The 15,868-nt window shown below is 44.1% G+C and overlaps 1 protein-coding gene across 1 annotated transcript in view; it reads left to right on the top strand.

Annotated features, from left to right (window-relative positions):
- Positions 1-15,868, top strand: part of CA3H20orf194 (chromosome A3 C20orf194 homolog) — a 130,060-nt gene that overhangs the window by 55,017 nt on the left and 59,175 nt on the right. The window contains 9 exon segments of the mRNA XM_030311772.1: positions 700-781; positions 1,761-1,797; positions 5,839-5,926; positions 7,287-7,363; positions 9,110-9,154; positions 9,528-9,573; positions 13,027-13,138; positions 13,707-13,777; positions 14,713-14,763. Coding sequence (XP_030167632.1) covers positions 700-781; positions 1,761-1,797; positions 5,839-5,926; positions 7,287-7,363; positions 9,110-9,154; positions 9,528-9,573; positions 13,027-13,138; positions 13,707-13,777; positions 14,713-14,763 — 609 coding nt within the window.

Here is a 15,868-nt window from a genome sequence, read left to right as displayed (position 1 = left end):
GGCCTGTGTATAGAGATGAAATACAAATGAAGATGGGGACCTGGGGAGCACCCTCTTTGAATTTATAGCTCCCCCACACATCTGCCTGTCATGTTGGCCAAGGTCCTCACTGTGAAAGTTCTAGACTATTAATGGAAGTCAAAATCCAAGCATATTTCCTCTTTTTCTTCTAAGATGTGAATTCATTAGCATCATGGGCTGACCCGACAGCAACCTCACAATGTAGCCAAGGTTAAACACACACACACACACACACACACACACACACACACACACACACACAAAATACCATTGGAAAAACAACAGCTAAACGTGACCTTTTCCTCTGTGCCTTTAAAAAATAATAAATCATGGGGCGCCTGGGTGGCGCAGTCGGTTAAGCGTCCGACTTCAGCCAGGTCACGATCTCGCGGTCCGTGAGTTCGAGCCCCGCGTCGGGCTCTGGGCTGATGGCTCAGAGCCTGGAGCCTGTTTCCGATTCTGTGTCTCCCTCTCTCTCTGCCCCTCCCCCGTTCATGCTCTGTCTCTCTCTGTCCCAAAAATAAACGTTGAAAAAAAAATTTTTTTTTTAAATAAAAAATAATAAATCAGCTGTTGGTGAAATAAAATTGATTTCCATTAACTACACTTTTCATTTCTCTAACAGTACACACCTAAGTCCCTGCTCCTTTTTTACTCTTACTTTTTTCTGACATCCAGGTAGTACAGTGCGTCTCACCGAAGGGGCCCCTTGCCTGTTCAAGAACATACTTTTTTGGAGCTACCCACGTTCCTTACTTGGGTAAGTTCTTGTAAGTTATCATCTCATCAACTTACCTAATGAATACTTTCTCCCCTGAACTAGATAAAAGTGGACTCACAGTTTACTGCTTTCCTCAGGAGCTTAAGATACCCACTTTGTCAGCCTCCAACTGCCTCTCTGATTCCAGAAGGAGAGTTGATGTGCCTAACACATTTCTCAAAGAATGTATTTCAGGAGGAACAATTATCAGCTCAGGATGTATATAGTCTAACCATATGTGAGACCATGTGCTCAGTGTCAGAGGGAAGACAAAGATGAGTAAGTCCTAGTAGGGGATAGCAGGGGGTGTGGGCTACAGTGGGACTTTGGATGACTCAGCCAGATGCCTGCTGTTCTGTGAGGAAGGACCATGGTAGAAGGCTACCTGTGGACTGGGAACATTCACAGGAGCAAGTGTTCCATGCTGCAGGCCATCCAGAAAGGTTAGGCCCACTAGAGCTGCTCTCCTTGCTAGGGTAACTAGAAGTTGCAGACATCCAAAGAGGTATAGAGAAGAACCTCTAGAATGAATGAGGATCTCAGCACTGTTCCACAGAGGGTATAGCAGAAACCAGGTTTTTACCTGGGTGTTGCCATATAAGCCAGAAGATTCTGAAAGAAGCATGATAATTAAGGGTCAGCTAATTAAGGAAACAATAAAAGAGTCAGAACTGAGCCTACTTAATTATACCTCCTAATTAAAAAAATTAAAAACAAAGGCAAAAACATTCCAGAGCCTGAAATTCCCCATGTCTTCTCTGGTGTTTAGTGGTGACAAAATCAGCATCAGGAGTGAAGGACTAGGAGGATACCGGGCGAAACTGGGTTTCTCTCTTGTGTGTGCTTGTACTGTATTTAACCCAAAAGAAAAAAAAATGTAATTCTTGACATCTTCAAATTACGAAATTGTAGTCTCCTTGTGAAATGTTTGCATGTCTTGTGATCTTGTCACACTTAATTCATGGTTCTCTTTTCACAGGTGATGAGAGTAAGCTGCCCAAGAAAACTGAACAAATGTAAGTCTTCATTTCTATCTTCTTTTTTCTTTTTTTTTTTAATTTTTATTTATTTTTGAGAGAGAGAGATACAGAGCAAGCGAAGGAGGGGCAGAGGGAAAGGGAGACAGAATCCCAAGCAAGCTCCACGCTGCCAGTGCAGAGCCCGATGTAGGGCTTGAACTCACAAACCGTGAGATCATGACCCGAGCCAAAATCAAGAGTTGGACACCCAACCAACTGAGCCACCCAAGTGTCCCTCTGTCTTATTTTTTCTTTCTCAAAGTTGAGTTACTCTGAAGAAGTGGCTGTCCCACTTTGAGATCAGCAATGGGTGGGAGTGAGCAGAGTGAAGTAGTGAGCAGAGCTTTAGTTCCCAGCCCCTGTCCCTCAGCATGGAGTCCTGCTGTCTTTGATATGTACTCCTCTCTCCAGAACTCAGAGACTTCCTCTCTGCACACCCATGCATTTCAATGGCCTGACTCTTCTATGTCTTCTACATAGTACATTTTTTATCAGAGGCTTTCCCACAAATAAAACATCCTAAAATGCATTGGGAGAATCTGTGAAACCCCATCTGGTCTGAGCAGTGTTTCCTCTGGAGTTGACTCTCAGGCTTAGGGATCAGAGCTAGGATCTGAACTTAGGCTGTGCAACTTTAGAAAGGGCCTAGTGTTAACTTCTCTCCCCCCACATGTAACAGGAAAACAAAGATAAGAAATAAACTCATTAATGTTTGTGTTAGTCTGCTTGGGCTACCCTAACAAAATATCAGAGATTGGGTCGCTTAAACAGCAGAAATGTATTTTCTGGAGGCTAAATGTCCAAGTTCTAGGTCCAGCAGTGTTGGTCTCTGGTGAGGCCATTCTTGAGTTGCAGACCACCACTTTTTTGCTATGTCTTTACCTGGCCTGTCCTCTGTGCTCTAGTGGAGAAACAGAAGTCTTTGTTGTCTCTTCCTCTTCTTATAAGGATACCAGTCCTACTGGATTAGTGCTCTACTCTTATGATCTCATTTAACTTTAATGACCTTCTTAAAGGTCCTATCTCCAAATACAATCACATTGAGGGTTAGAGCTTCAATATGAATTTTAGAAGGAAACAATTCAATCCATAACAATGCTGGAACTACTGAATTCCAAAAAGGAATTTTCCTTTAGAAATACAAACATAATAGAGTTCTGTTATTACCTAGTTAAATATTCCAACATAAACCACTATGGTCTAGACAAGTGCTTCCCAAAGGCCAATAGTGACAGGCCACAGAGAATCATCTAAGGATTCTTTTTATAAATATATGATCCTCAGGCTATAGTAGTTCCCAGAATTACCCCTACCCCTCTGGGGTAGGAAACACTAAACTGTATTGGAAAAAATATAATGTGAGGAATATAGTCAGACTACAGAAAATTTGGAAAACTGAAAAGAAAGTAAGAAAAATAAGATCGGCTATAATTCCTCCTCTTTGGCACTACCCTTTAATATCTTACTGTGTATCTTTCTGGGTTTTTAAAAATTCTACATTTAGGTTTTGTATAGTGGTAATTAATGTGTATGAAGTTTTTTATTTTTTATTTTATTTTTTGTTTTGTTTTTAAGAGAGAGTAAGAGCAGGGGGAGGGGCAGAAAGAGAGGGAGAGGAAGAGAATCCCAAGCAGACTCCACAATATCAGCACAAAGCCCGATGCGGGGCTCAAACTCACAAACCATGAGATCATGACCTGAACCAAAATCAAGAAGACACTCAACTGACTGAGCCACTCAGGCACCCCAATGTGTGTGCAGTTTAAAAAAAAATTTTTTTATGTTTATTCTTTAAGAGAGGGGGGGAGAGAGAGAGAGGGCACGAGCAGGAGAGGGGCAGAGAGAGGGAGACACATAAACTGAAGCAGGCTCCAGGCTCTGAGCTGTCAGCACAGAGCCTGACACGGGGCTCAAACTCACGAATCTTGAGACCATGACCTGAGCCGAAGTCAGATGCCCAATAGACCGAGCCACCTAGGAGCCCCTGTGCAGTTTTTAAATGTGTGGCTTTTCTGCACTTTAGCAGCAAGTCAACTGCGTTCTCATACGTTGATGGGTATATATAGTCTTGCTTTGTATCTGCTGATACTTTTATGCCACTGTGCTTAGCCACTGGATCTTCATTCTGGATCTTTGGCATTTTTCCTAAACCAAATACATTGGTACCCTGTTTCAGGGACTGGTATTGAGGGGTGCATGGGCCCATATCAGGAGACTTACTGAATCACAGAGCTGGTAGAACTTGGGCCTTGTGGAGTCCTAGGGAAGGCAACAGCAGTGCCATCTAGGCATGGAGCAGACTCTTCCCTTGTCATGAATCTCGGGCCTCCCATTCAGGCCATTTTGAATCCATAACCAGGTACCTTTGCATTCAGCTTTTATCTGAGGGTTTGTATAGGAGAAGGCCAAGAGTGGGGAGACCTGAACAGTGTTGGTACTGAATGATGTCTGAATCAAGCTGGGTGGGGAAAGGAGGAAGACATATATATGTCTTTGGTGTTGGTGTTTAGGTGTGGAGGATTGTGGTTTTACCTGGAAGTGGCCAAGCTCATTGTCAGTGTCCCTGCCAGGCCTGCTTCATACCAGGATGGATCCCTCTCTCGTGGCCTGGCCAACAGTCTTCAGAATATGCTGATTCTTGGAGCTATCATTTTGTTATGTATACTTTTTCTGTCTTTTTTTTTTTTCTTCTACCCAACTCAAATCCTTTACCTATAATGTGGAGGTGTGGTGCAGGAGCCAAAGAGGAAATTAAAGAAGTTGGCAGTATGACATGGCACAGTAGAAAAGCACCAGGCTGGCATCAGACCTGAATTCAAGTCTGCCCTTCGTTTTCTGTTCCATGGACAACTTATTCCACCTTCAGAGGCCCTACTTGCTTCTTCTGTCAGAGGAGTTAGATCAGATCATTTCTGTGTTCCTTCCTGCTTTCCAATTCCTGTCACCTTCCTTTACCTGTTAAGAGATTCTCAGGCATAAAAATAGACTTTTCTGTAGTAGTCTGAGGCAAGGCTTTATCACTTTCTTGCCAGGCACCTCCTTTGCTTTTCAGGGCCTTGTGAATGAACCCCTTCTGTCTGTAATTATCCTGATAAGATCCTGGATCTCCCTCCCCTAAAGCATGATTCTCAACCAAGGGCAATTTTACTGCTCCTCTTCCCCCAGTCCTACCCCGACTCCCAGAGATGGTTGGCAGTGCTGGAGACCTTTTTGTTTTCCCAACTGGGGTACTACTGGCATCTAATGGATAGAGACCAGGGGTGCTGCTAAACATCCTGTAGTGCACAGGACTGACCCCATGACAAAGAATTATCTGGCCCAAAATACGGAGATTGAAAATTTTTGCTTAAGAGGAACCAGTGTCGGATTTTCTAGGGACCTTCATAGCAGTCCCAGTCTGGCAAAGGAAGAAACTTTCATATAATCACTTTGGGAAAAAAACCTTATAATCACTTTGGGAAGTGAGGAGTCCAAGAGAAAGAACAAGATTGGCGGGCAGGGAGCAGGGAGGCTATAGGAAGAGAATGTTTCCCCTCAGAAACATTCTCTATTCTCTAGAGCAGGTAAGCTACTTGTAAAGTGGTCTGCAGTCGGAATTTGAATTTAAGTGGAGCTTATCTTCTCTAGTAATCTCTCTTGCCCCTGAGGTCTCCTACCCTGAGATTCCAGTAACAGCCAGCCCACAGCAGGTCTGGGAGGAGATGACATGAAGGTGTGGTGTGCTTGGTCCTGGAAAAGCAAAGTCTGTACCATGACACTGAAGGGGCTAGGGAGCCCACAGAGTTCTCTTCTGTTGGATCACAAACAGGGAAGGTTGGTCTTCTGAGCAGAATTAAGAAGAGTTGACTTTTCTGTCATGGTTTAGTAAGAGCAAAGTGTATCTCAGGTATGGGGCACATGGCTTAAAGGTTTAGAAATCAATGAGTTCCGTTTTTGTACTTTTCTCATTCAGTTCCTTAGGGAATGTCATTTATGTGCATGCAGCGTTTATTGGAACCTTATGATGCTGTAGTTAACCCATATTTTTTTGTTCTAAAGTAGGCTCTTGTCCCAGGTGTATGCTGCTGTTATTGAGGCTGTTTTGGCTGGCATTGCATGTTATGCTAAAACTTCCAGTCTAACAAAGGTAATTTAAATACCATGTTTCTCTTTCTTTAGTAGTTATTTCAATGTAAAACTTCCTATCCATCTGTTTTGACTTTGGATACCTGGTACTACTCAGTTTTGTGCGAGCTTGGGCCTCGGTGGAGTTGGCACCAGACACAGATGCCTGGAGAGCACTGGGCTTCTGTTGCCTGTGACCGAAGTGTCATTTGTCCTACGAAGGACCACTAATCAGCACTTCTTTGTAGATCTTTGTAGATCTTTGTGTTAAAGAAAATCATTCTGTAGCATAGTGTTTTAATTAATAGCTTTTAAAAAATCCTTTTAAAAGTTAAAAATAAAGAAAAATATAAAGTTAGGTAAGTTTGATTCTTTAATGTTAGGGAGAGAGCATGCAAGTGGGGGAGAGGGACAGAGAGACTGACTCTCAAGCAGGCTCCATGCTCAGTGCAGAGCCGGATGCAGGGCTCGATCCCACAACCCTGGGATCATGACTTGAGATGAAATCAAGAGCCAGACGCTTAACTGACTGAGCCACCCAGGCTCCCCAAGTTTGTTTTGAACTATATAGTGTGATTTCCTATAATTTAGTGTTAAAAAAAAAAACCCTAAAGATTAGAAAATCTGACTTGCCTTTCCTAGACAAGCACGTGTTCTCGTTCTCTGACCGTTCTCTTCCTTGCTGTTTTGCGGTTAACCTGCCCTGCTGAGTTGGATTCCTATATCTGACCCAGTAAGGAGATGAGAAGAGTCGGCTTGATGCCTCCCAATGCCAATAGGACCTTTCCTGAAGGAAGCCATTTGACATTGGAAAGGTTGTGTATGATGTAGATACCAGAGACACTGTAGCCGTAGTCACCAGCTCCCTGCTATCTCCCCTCCCCACTGAAATTGAATCCCTGGCACAACTTGGGATTTCTCAACCCTTTAGCTGAAAGTTTATGCACTATCAGTTCTCATACCTTTGTTTTTTTAACTGATCTTTTGTGAATCTAGGTATTTGAATATTCTTAGCATCTGACAGAAACTCCAAGGGCAGTAGTCTCTCCCTCAAGGCCAGGGGAGATCGGGGGGGAGAAAACACTTTTCCAGACCTCACAATGGCATCATCTCAGCTGGTTACAGTTCCCAGCAGATCAAGTTCCAGTGCCCACCTGCCTGAATGAAGTGTTTCCTGTGAACCCAGCCCAAAGAAAGCAGGCACCTGTTTCCCTTAACACAATGTTTCCACTTTGATCTATTGATGTATACAAAGCAGTCATGTAGAGGGGAGGGGCACAGTGTTCTCCTGGCCAAATGTTAGAAGGGTACTTCCCATCAGTGATGTGTACTCTTTCCTGCTGTGAAAGCTCATTGTCTCTGTTTTGTGATTGGTTTTACAGGCCAAGGAGGTAGCTGAGCAGACCCTGGGATCCGGGTTAGATTCCTTTGATTTGACACAGTTTAAGGCAGGCCTACGGTAAGCAATGACTGCTATTTTATATAAGGAATTATTTTTAATGTTCATTTTATAAAGACCCTCTTCTCCCTTGTATTTGATATTCCACCTTCTCTTTGAGAAACATTCTAGTAAAATAAGGGGATGTGTGAAGGAGAAACTCAAGATCAGGGCTTTGAGAGGCCAAGGAGCCTAAGATGGAGGAACTGTATGAGAAAGAGTCAGACACATTCCTGATGACCGAAGGGGAGGCAGATCAATACCAGAGGCGTCGGAGACCTGAAGGACCCAGGTTCACAAGTTAGAAAGGTGAAGCTGGGGACATGAGAGGTGAAGCTTGTTGGGTCAAGGTCCCTGGGCACAAGAAGGCAGTCACTGCTTAGAAGAGCCTGGCTCTGGGCCTCCATGCCCTCTCAGGTCATTGACACCCTGAGCCTGGCCCTGCCTCAGGGGCTAGATGCTTTGGGAATTGGGCTTGCCGGCAGTCTAAGCATCACACATCTCCTGGCACATCACAGAGGCTCTCTGTGTGGTCTGTGTCCATAGCAAAACTTTCATGAACCCACTCCACCTAACCCTCTGTACCATACGAGGACCACTAGGTGCACTTTTTTTGCAAAGGAGACCGAAGACCTCAACATTGGGGAATTTCTTTAAGAACTCTATGGGACGTGCCCTGTGGTGCCTCATCTCTGTACCCCACATTTTCTTACATCTACAGCCCTGGGTAGTGAGAAGGAGTATTGAGAACAATAAGTCAGTCAATTGATCTAACAAGAGTTCTATCGCTGTAACTCCAGGAGTGGAGGGAAGAGCCAGATCTCTTTGGTGCAAGGCTTAAGATTCCTTTCCTGTGGGTCTTCTGGATCTTGTAGCTCAGGCCCTGAGAGGAAGGGGACAGAAGAAGTTCGTTCCCTTAAGGCCTTGCACTGGCCTGGATTGTCTGTTCCTGGAAGACCTGAGTTTGAGAAAGCACCTTTGCTTTCCAGCTCTGTGACTTTGGGCAAGACAAGGAGCTCTCTGAACATCTGTTTCCTCATGTTCCCACTGTGCTGAAAGACTAGGCATGTAAACGTTAGCTGCTGTTGCATGGGGCTCTTCTGTGTCACCATCAACACAGCTGGCTTATTCATTTTCTCCTTTCCTCAGGGCCTTGCATAGGCCACTCAGCCTCTCCAGGACAGGCTACCTTTCAACCCCAAGGCCTTTTAGCCCCGGGTATACCTCCCAGCTGGAGGAAGGATTGGCAAGGAACGAATACCGGGCAATAGGAGAAGCGTCTCCCATGGCCAGCCCTCCATCTGGAGCCCCACTCCCTTCTCTCCACAAGATCACTTTACTGAGTACCCTCACACTACATCAGATTAGCAAACCATCTCCCAAGAGGAACATAGGATTTGGCCTCTGCTTGGGCTCTGAGCAGAGATGGCAGCTTGACCCAAAGGTAGTAAAGAAGAGCAGGATTAGGACAATATGTCACAGCTGTCATAGCTATGGGGCAGGAGGCCGTGGGCCACTAGAGGGTCTTCCCAGTCTGCAATAGACCGTAGTTCTGTCACATGGTTCTCTTGTGCTCTGTCCAAGAGTCAAGGCAGCCCTGAGAATCTGCACAGAGGAAGAGCTATGACAAGTCAGACGCTGGCCCCACACTTGGGAAGGGTGCCATGAGGGCCCAGCACAGGTGCATTGCAGCTGTAGGTGTCTGGGGAGGGCACCAACGCTGTGGTCACCAGGAGCAGACTGACTTCTTTTGTTTTGGGCCTACAGCTCCAAGATGACTTTTCATATACATGCTGTGAATAATCACGGAAGGTAAGTGTATGTTTGTGGTGCATACTCATTTGGGGCAAGTTTTAGGAACAAAGAAGAAGAGAGAGGCTGTCTTGTAACTGCTGATGTGGGTGGTCTTCATAGAGTTCCACACCTGGCAACAGCATTATGCCAGGGTTGGGCTTGGGGCTGGCTACACTCATCTGAGACTTTCTGCCCTGAGTGCTTCCCACTGAAGCATCGGGCATGGGGGTAGGAGGTGGACCTAATTCCCTCCAGCAGCCTATGTACTAATTCTACTTACATGCAACCCAGTGCCTTGAAAAGCCCTGAAAGAAATCTAGGTCTGTGGATTGCCGCCAAGTTGAGAAAAGAGAACATTGTAAATGTAATATATATCTCTTTCCTCCTCTAGGATTGTGCCTCTGGACAGTGAAGATAGCTTATATTTCGTGAAGACGGTAAGCAGAGCTGTTTTAAGTCAGCTGGCAGAGAATGGCCTCTAGAGGGACATCTGCAAGGGGTGAGATAGGAGGATGTGGGATTCTTGGGCAGTCCGTCCCTTACCTGAGGAAACTGGTCTATTCACAGGAGCATTTCAGCTGCAGAGGGAGTGGGGAGCCTGTGCTTTCTGAGGGTGCCCAGGCAGCTGTGCCAGGCCCACCACATCATACCCCCATGCCTAGGCTCCCAGGGCCCAGAGTCTTAGCTGGAGGCTAGGAGAGACACTTCTTCCTAAGGTTAGGAAGGCTTCCTCTAAGTGACTGATTGCTCTGACCTCATATGGAAATGTGAGCAGAGGACAAGCCTGCCTCAATACAGGCTGAGTTTTCAGTGGCTTCTCTGTGTTCCACAGCCTGTGCTGATGCCCTTATTAACAGGGGTCTGTGAAAATAAATAAAAACAAATAGATAACAACAACAACAACAACAAAATGGGGCCTAAGCCACCAGTGAAGAGGGTGGTCAGAGCAGAACTTTCGGACCCATGTGCTGGGAGCACACTGATGGGCCATTTGGGTGGTTTACAGATGCAGAAATATGGGTCCCCAGGTCAGCTGACTGGCATGGCCTAGGGGAGCAGTTTCTAGATTAGTTGCTCCTGGTCACAAGCCAAGTCCCCCGTTTATCCCAGTGCATCCTGATGTGTAGATGATCGGCAAGCAACGCGTGAGAGGATAGTGGCCCATCCAGCCAAGAGTCTGGTTGAAATAGATATGGGCACAGATTATGCCTTGAGTCTGTTCTACGGCTACTGCCCAAGCCTTAATTCCAGTGAGCTTTTAGTCACCAGGAACTTGGTGCACAGGTGTGGATGATTCCGTGCAGATGCATGCCCACCACCATCACCAGTGGAAAACAGTCGTGTTATCTAAAGAAAGTAGTACATGGGGCGCCTGGGTGGCTCAGTTGGTTAAGCATCTGACTTTGGCTCAGGTCATGATCTCACGATTTATGGGTTCAAGCCCTGCATCGGGCTCTGCGCTGACAGCTCAGAGCCTGGAGCCTGCTTCAGATTCTGTGTCTCCTTCTCTCTGCCCCTCCCCCACTTCTGCTCTGTCTCTGTCTTTCAAAAATTAAAAAATTAAATTAAAAAAAGTAGTACAAGAGGGGTAACTTTAAGGTTGTAATTTCTCTTTTTATAATGTATCTGTTCCCTGTATCTGTCACCATTTCGTATTGATGTTTGTTTAGATTTTATTAATTGACATAATCAAGATGCCAGGAAATGCTTTCTGATATTAAGTGATAGTACTTTATCTCCTTGCCAGATGTTAAGCCCTGACTTCTCTACTTAGACTGTTGTGCAGTGCTTTGGAAGGTGCTTTGCACAATAGAAGGTAGTCGGGAGTCCAGTGGAATCATATTATTGTGTTAAGTATGCATTCAACAGCCGCTAATGAAATAAGAAAGAAGAGAGAAGTTGTTGTTTTCAGTCCAAATCCTGTCCTCCCTTCCAGGCTGAGATGAGGTTCTGCCTTTTAATTTTCTCTCTCCCCTTCCTCAATATCAGAAGCCAAATATGAAAGTAAGGTATTGGGTATAACCCACAGGATTGTCTTCCTGATTGATCTAGGAACCAAAGTGGTATTCTCATTGCCACTTAAGAGAGACCACATAGCCCAGGAAGGTTTTGTATCTTTAGATGTTTAAAATTCTTTGGAGCAGATTAAGATAAAAAACCCCAGTTGTCAGACCTACTCAGAAAGCTAACTAAAACAGGGGCGCCTGGCTGGCTTAGTGAAGTGTGTGACTCTTGATCTCAGGGTTGTGGGTATGAGCCCAGTGTTGAGTGTAAAGATTACTTAAAAATAAATCTTAAAAAAAAAAAAAAAAAAAGAGGGTCACCTGGGTGGCTCAGTGGGTTGAGCATCCAACTTTAGCTCAGGTCACGATCTCACGTTCCATGAGTTCAAGCCCCGTGTTGGGCTCTGTGCTGATAGCTCAGAGCCTGGAGCTGGCTTCAGATTCTGTGTCTCCCTCTCTCTCTGCCCTTCCCCTTCTCTCGCTCTGTTTCTCTCTCTGTCTGTCTCTTTTTAAAAAATAAAATTATTTTAAACAAAAATTTATTTTAAAAAAGAAAAGTTAACTAAACTATAAAAGCCTACCTGTCACTTTTGTACATTCTTTTTTCATGATGACATGAGAAATTAACAACTTCGGCTTTAACTCTGTTTTTTTCCTCAACTCTTCTGCTGCTTTTTTGTGTTTGGGGATCTAGCAATTTCTTCAAGAGCCCCAGGTCTCTTTTGCCTCTGTGCTGAGGGTGGTGCAGGGGTCCCAAGCAAGGACAAAGATGTGTGAAGGTGGGCTCTGCTTCAGGAGCTCTGCACCTGGGCATTCATTCAGCAACATCAGACCAGGAGGAGACAGTACCTGAGAGGGCTCCTTGTGCCACTCATCATGTCCCTCACCAGATTTTCAATCTTTCTAGACCCTGGCTCTGGCTCATACTATTTTCTGCATTTCTTCTGCTAGATTCCTCCCTCCCCCCCCGCCCCCCAAATTTTTCCATTTTCATTAGTTTTAATATAAATTAGGACTTACTTACCAGATATTCAAGAACTCTGTTGCTCCAATTTTTTTCCAGCCTGCTGAAGGCTCTATTTTATCTTGCCACAAAAACTTACATAGTTTTCTTTTAATTTTCTTGGTAGTGAAAGAAGCATTTGCAGGTGTCAGTATATACCCAGAAACATCCATGAAGACTTGTGTACTAAATGATTGACTACCTTTCCAGGCTTGTCCAGAACTTGAGCCCAAACCAAAAAAGGAGTTGGTGAGCGTATTGATGTGCCAGGATGTGAAGAGTATGCGAGGGTACAAAAAAAACCCTGGAAGAAACCCCCTCAACTCTGAGAGGCCAGGGCCTCATCACAATTAAGAAGGAAGGCTGTTATGTTTCTCTTAGGGAAGATAGACAATTTGAGGGACTTTATAGAAGAAACATAAAAATACTCCACTGGCCCAGAGCTCCAGGATGGCTTATTCAGTTAAGCATCCAACTCTTGATTTCAGCTCAGGTCATGATCTCATAGTTTGTGAGTTCGAGCCCCACGTTGGGCTCTGCTTTCGCAGTGCAGGGCCTCCTTGGGATTCTCTGTCTCCCTCTCTCTCTGCCCTTCCTGCTCACACTTTCTCTTAAAATAAATAAATAAACTTTAAAAGAAAAATGCTCCTCTAGCCCAAGTGTGTCTCTGATGCAGCGGCAGTTGCAGAGATGCCTGGGTAATGCTGAGGTTCTCTCCCAGTTCTGAGATGTAGTTCAGGATGACTTTCGTTTTCCTTAGAAACTCTTGAGTATTCTTTTGAAATGTGCCTTAAAGCAGCATTTTGTGGTCTGTTTCTTAAAGGTCTCTCCCTGAAAGTTTAAGACTGACAACTGGCCTAACTCTGTTTTCTCATTTGATATAGGCTTGTATGACTGTCTATGACATTCCTGACTTGCTGGGAGGAAGGGGGTGCTTAGGGTCTGTGGTCTTCTCAGAATCCTTTTTGACATCTCAGATCTTGGTTAAAGAAAAGGGTAAGTGTTTATAAGAGGTCTTTAGAAAGCAAAACTTGAGTTTTTTTGGTTTGTTTTGGCAAAATAAGTTATATATAATTTCATAGTACATATGTATATATAAATCATATATAATAATTATACATTATTGTATATTGTGATCTAATTATACATAATGTGTTATTAACATTAATATATAACATTATTTTCACACATACAGCCTTATTGGTAGTTAGGAAGAAGCAATTTTAAATAATAATTAGATCCTTTTTTTTAACCTTTGCACTACCTTGATAAAAATTAAAAGTGTAGATAAAAAGGACTGATTCCCAGGACTCTTCATTTATATGTGTAATTCTATTTGTTGTAAGAAAAGTAATAGAGTTAATATCACAGGGAAAACTTTATTCCTCCCCTCTTAGTCTCCCTGTCCCCAGATGAGGAGGTTTTCAATTTCTGAGAGCGTAAGATTTTGTATACTAATAAGAGGATCCCTCGCTCCTGAGAAGGGGAGGGGGTGTTAGCTGTTGGGCCTACAAGGTGGGCCAGGTAGTGAGCAGTAACTAGCATGTCTGTGGTCTTCCTGCAGATGGCACTGTTACCACAGAAACCAGCTCCATAGTCCTGACAGCCGCCATACCCAGATTCTGCTCCTGGCTGGTTAGTGTTATTCATCCAATGGAAGTGGACTTAAATGTGGAGAAATCGGGGAGAACATCTGAAGAAGAGCCTCTTCATTGGGTCCCTGGTGGGGTGTCAGATCCTAAACTAGCTGTTGTTCAGGAATGGAAGTTATTATCTGAGCTCTTTGTGTTTATGCAAACGAATCTAGTTTCTTTAACTCTCTCCTAATCTTGGGAAAGTGCCAAACGAAAGGAACTAAATGATTTCGGTCCCTGTTAAATTATTGAAAGAAAGACATTAACACCTTCATGTTCCATATGAGGACACTGAGGCTAAGAAATTGACCAGCCTGTCTAAAGTCACACAGATAGTGCGGAATAGATCACATGGCTCCCTTCTCTGGTCAGAATGGTTGCTGCTGAGTTTTTACAGCAATGATTTCTCTACATGTGGAAGGGTCCCATCTGCACCAGTGGAACTTGGTCTGAAACTATGGTGCCGTGGGACACAGAAAGTATGACAGTCATGAATGAAGTAATGGTCTAAGTACCTATTTTAGACTCTGTTTATATTGTTCCTACAATTCTGACATGGAAAGGGAAGAATCAGCCTCAGAGATGAACACATTTAAAGGAGAATGCACTCAAAATATTTTAATATGTTCTCTTCCCTTCATCCTTACAAATAGTTGTTTTTCCCTAAAATATAATTGGAGACAAAGACATCATTTCCACATATTGTAGGCTTATTTAGCTGGACCTCAGGTCCCAGTGGGAGAACCCACCATGGCTTTGGGCTCTAAGACTTGATGACTGGCAGCCAGCCAACTCTGCCAGCCATCAGGGCCTGAGAGCATGGGATTTGGTCGAGGGGCTGCCCTGTCTCCTGGAAATATTTGAACATGGGGGAAACCTAGCAGAATTTTACCCTTGAAGTAGGAAGCTGAAAATTTGCACTCCTCTTGGATACAGGTAGAAGATAATGAAGTAAAATTGTCTGAGAAAACTCAACAAGCAGTTAAGGTAAGCAGCCTTTTTATTCTTAATGTTAACATTGTATCAAAATGAAATGTAAACAATTTATGAAGATAATTTGGAATATTTCATTGCAGAGCTGATCTGAAGGATTTGTTCCTCTCTGTCTCAATTCCTGCTTGCATTCTTCCCCTCCTGGCAAAGCTCTAGAAATAACCGTTTCTCTCTCTCACTGCCCCTCCCCTGCTCTCACTGTGTGTCTCTCAAAAATAAACAAACATTAAAAATTAAAAAAAAAAGTGGGGAGGTGTTGGCGCCTGGGTGGCTCAGTCAGTTGAGCATCTGACTTCAGCTCAGGTCATGATCTCGTGGTCCATGGGTTCGAGCCCCTTGTCCGACTCTGTGCGGACAGCTCAAAGCCTGGAATCTGCTTCAGATTCTGTGACTCCCTCTCTCTTTGCCCCTCCCCCACTCATGCTGTGTCTGTCTGTCTCTCTCAAAAATAAATAAAAATAAACCTTAAAAAAATTTTTTTTAAATAACCATTTAATGGGATGCACAGTTAGAGGGGATTTGTTCCGCCATTTAGGCCTTTTGGTGTGTTGTGGGTTTTTTTTTTTAATGTTTATTTATTTATTTTGAGAGAGAGAGGAAGTGCGAGTGAGGGGAGGAGCAGAGGGAGAGAGAGAATCCCAAGCAGGTTCTGCACTGTCAGTGCAGTGCCCAGCGTGGCCCTATCTCACGAACCACAAGATCATGACCTGAGCCAAAATCAAGAGTTGGACGCCCAGTTGACCAACCAATCCAGGTGCCTCTGGTGTGTTTTTTTTAATCTCCCTGTGCTATTACAAGCAGATCTCAGGTTGACCTAGACATATAGAACTGAGAGGTCAAGGCTTTGGGCCAAGGAGAACTGCTTCTAGTGGCTAGAAATCCACTGGAGCATGAACAAGCATAGCAGGCATTGGTGCCTGGACTCAGAGAGGACCTCACATTCTTTTCTTCGGCACAGGTCAAGAATGCCAGTAATGTGACAAAGAGCCAGGCAGTGCCAGAGGTGTGGAAGAAATTGGGTATATCTGAGGCTACTAAGCAGCTTTGTAGATAGACAAATGGGCAAAACTTTTGATTCTGTGAATGTTTATGCTATAAA

The sequence above is a fragment of the Lynx canadensis genome, chromosome A3 (genome assembly GCF_007474595.2).
Source record: "Lynx canadensis isolate LIC74 chromosome A3, mLynCan4.pri.v2, whole genome shotgun sequence".
In the NCBI taxonomy this organism is placed as follows: domain Eukaryota; kingdom Metazoa; phylum Chordata; class Mammalia; order Carnivora; family Felidae; genus Lynx; species Lynx canadensis.
Note: the sequence above shows the minus strand (reverse complement) of the source record. Positions and strands in the feature narration are given on the sequence as shown.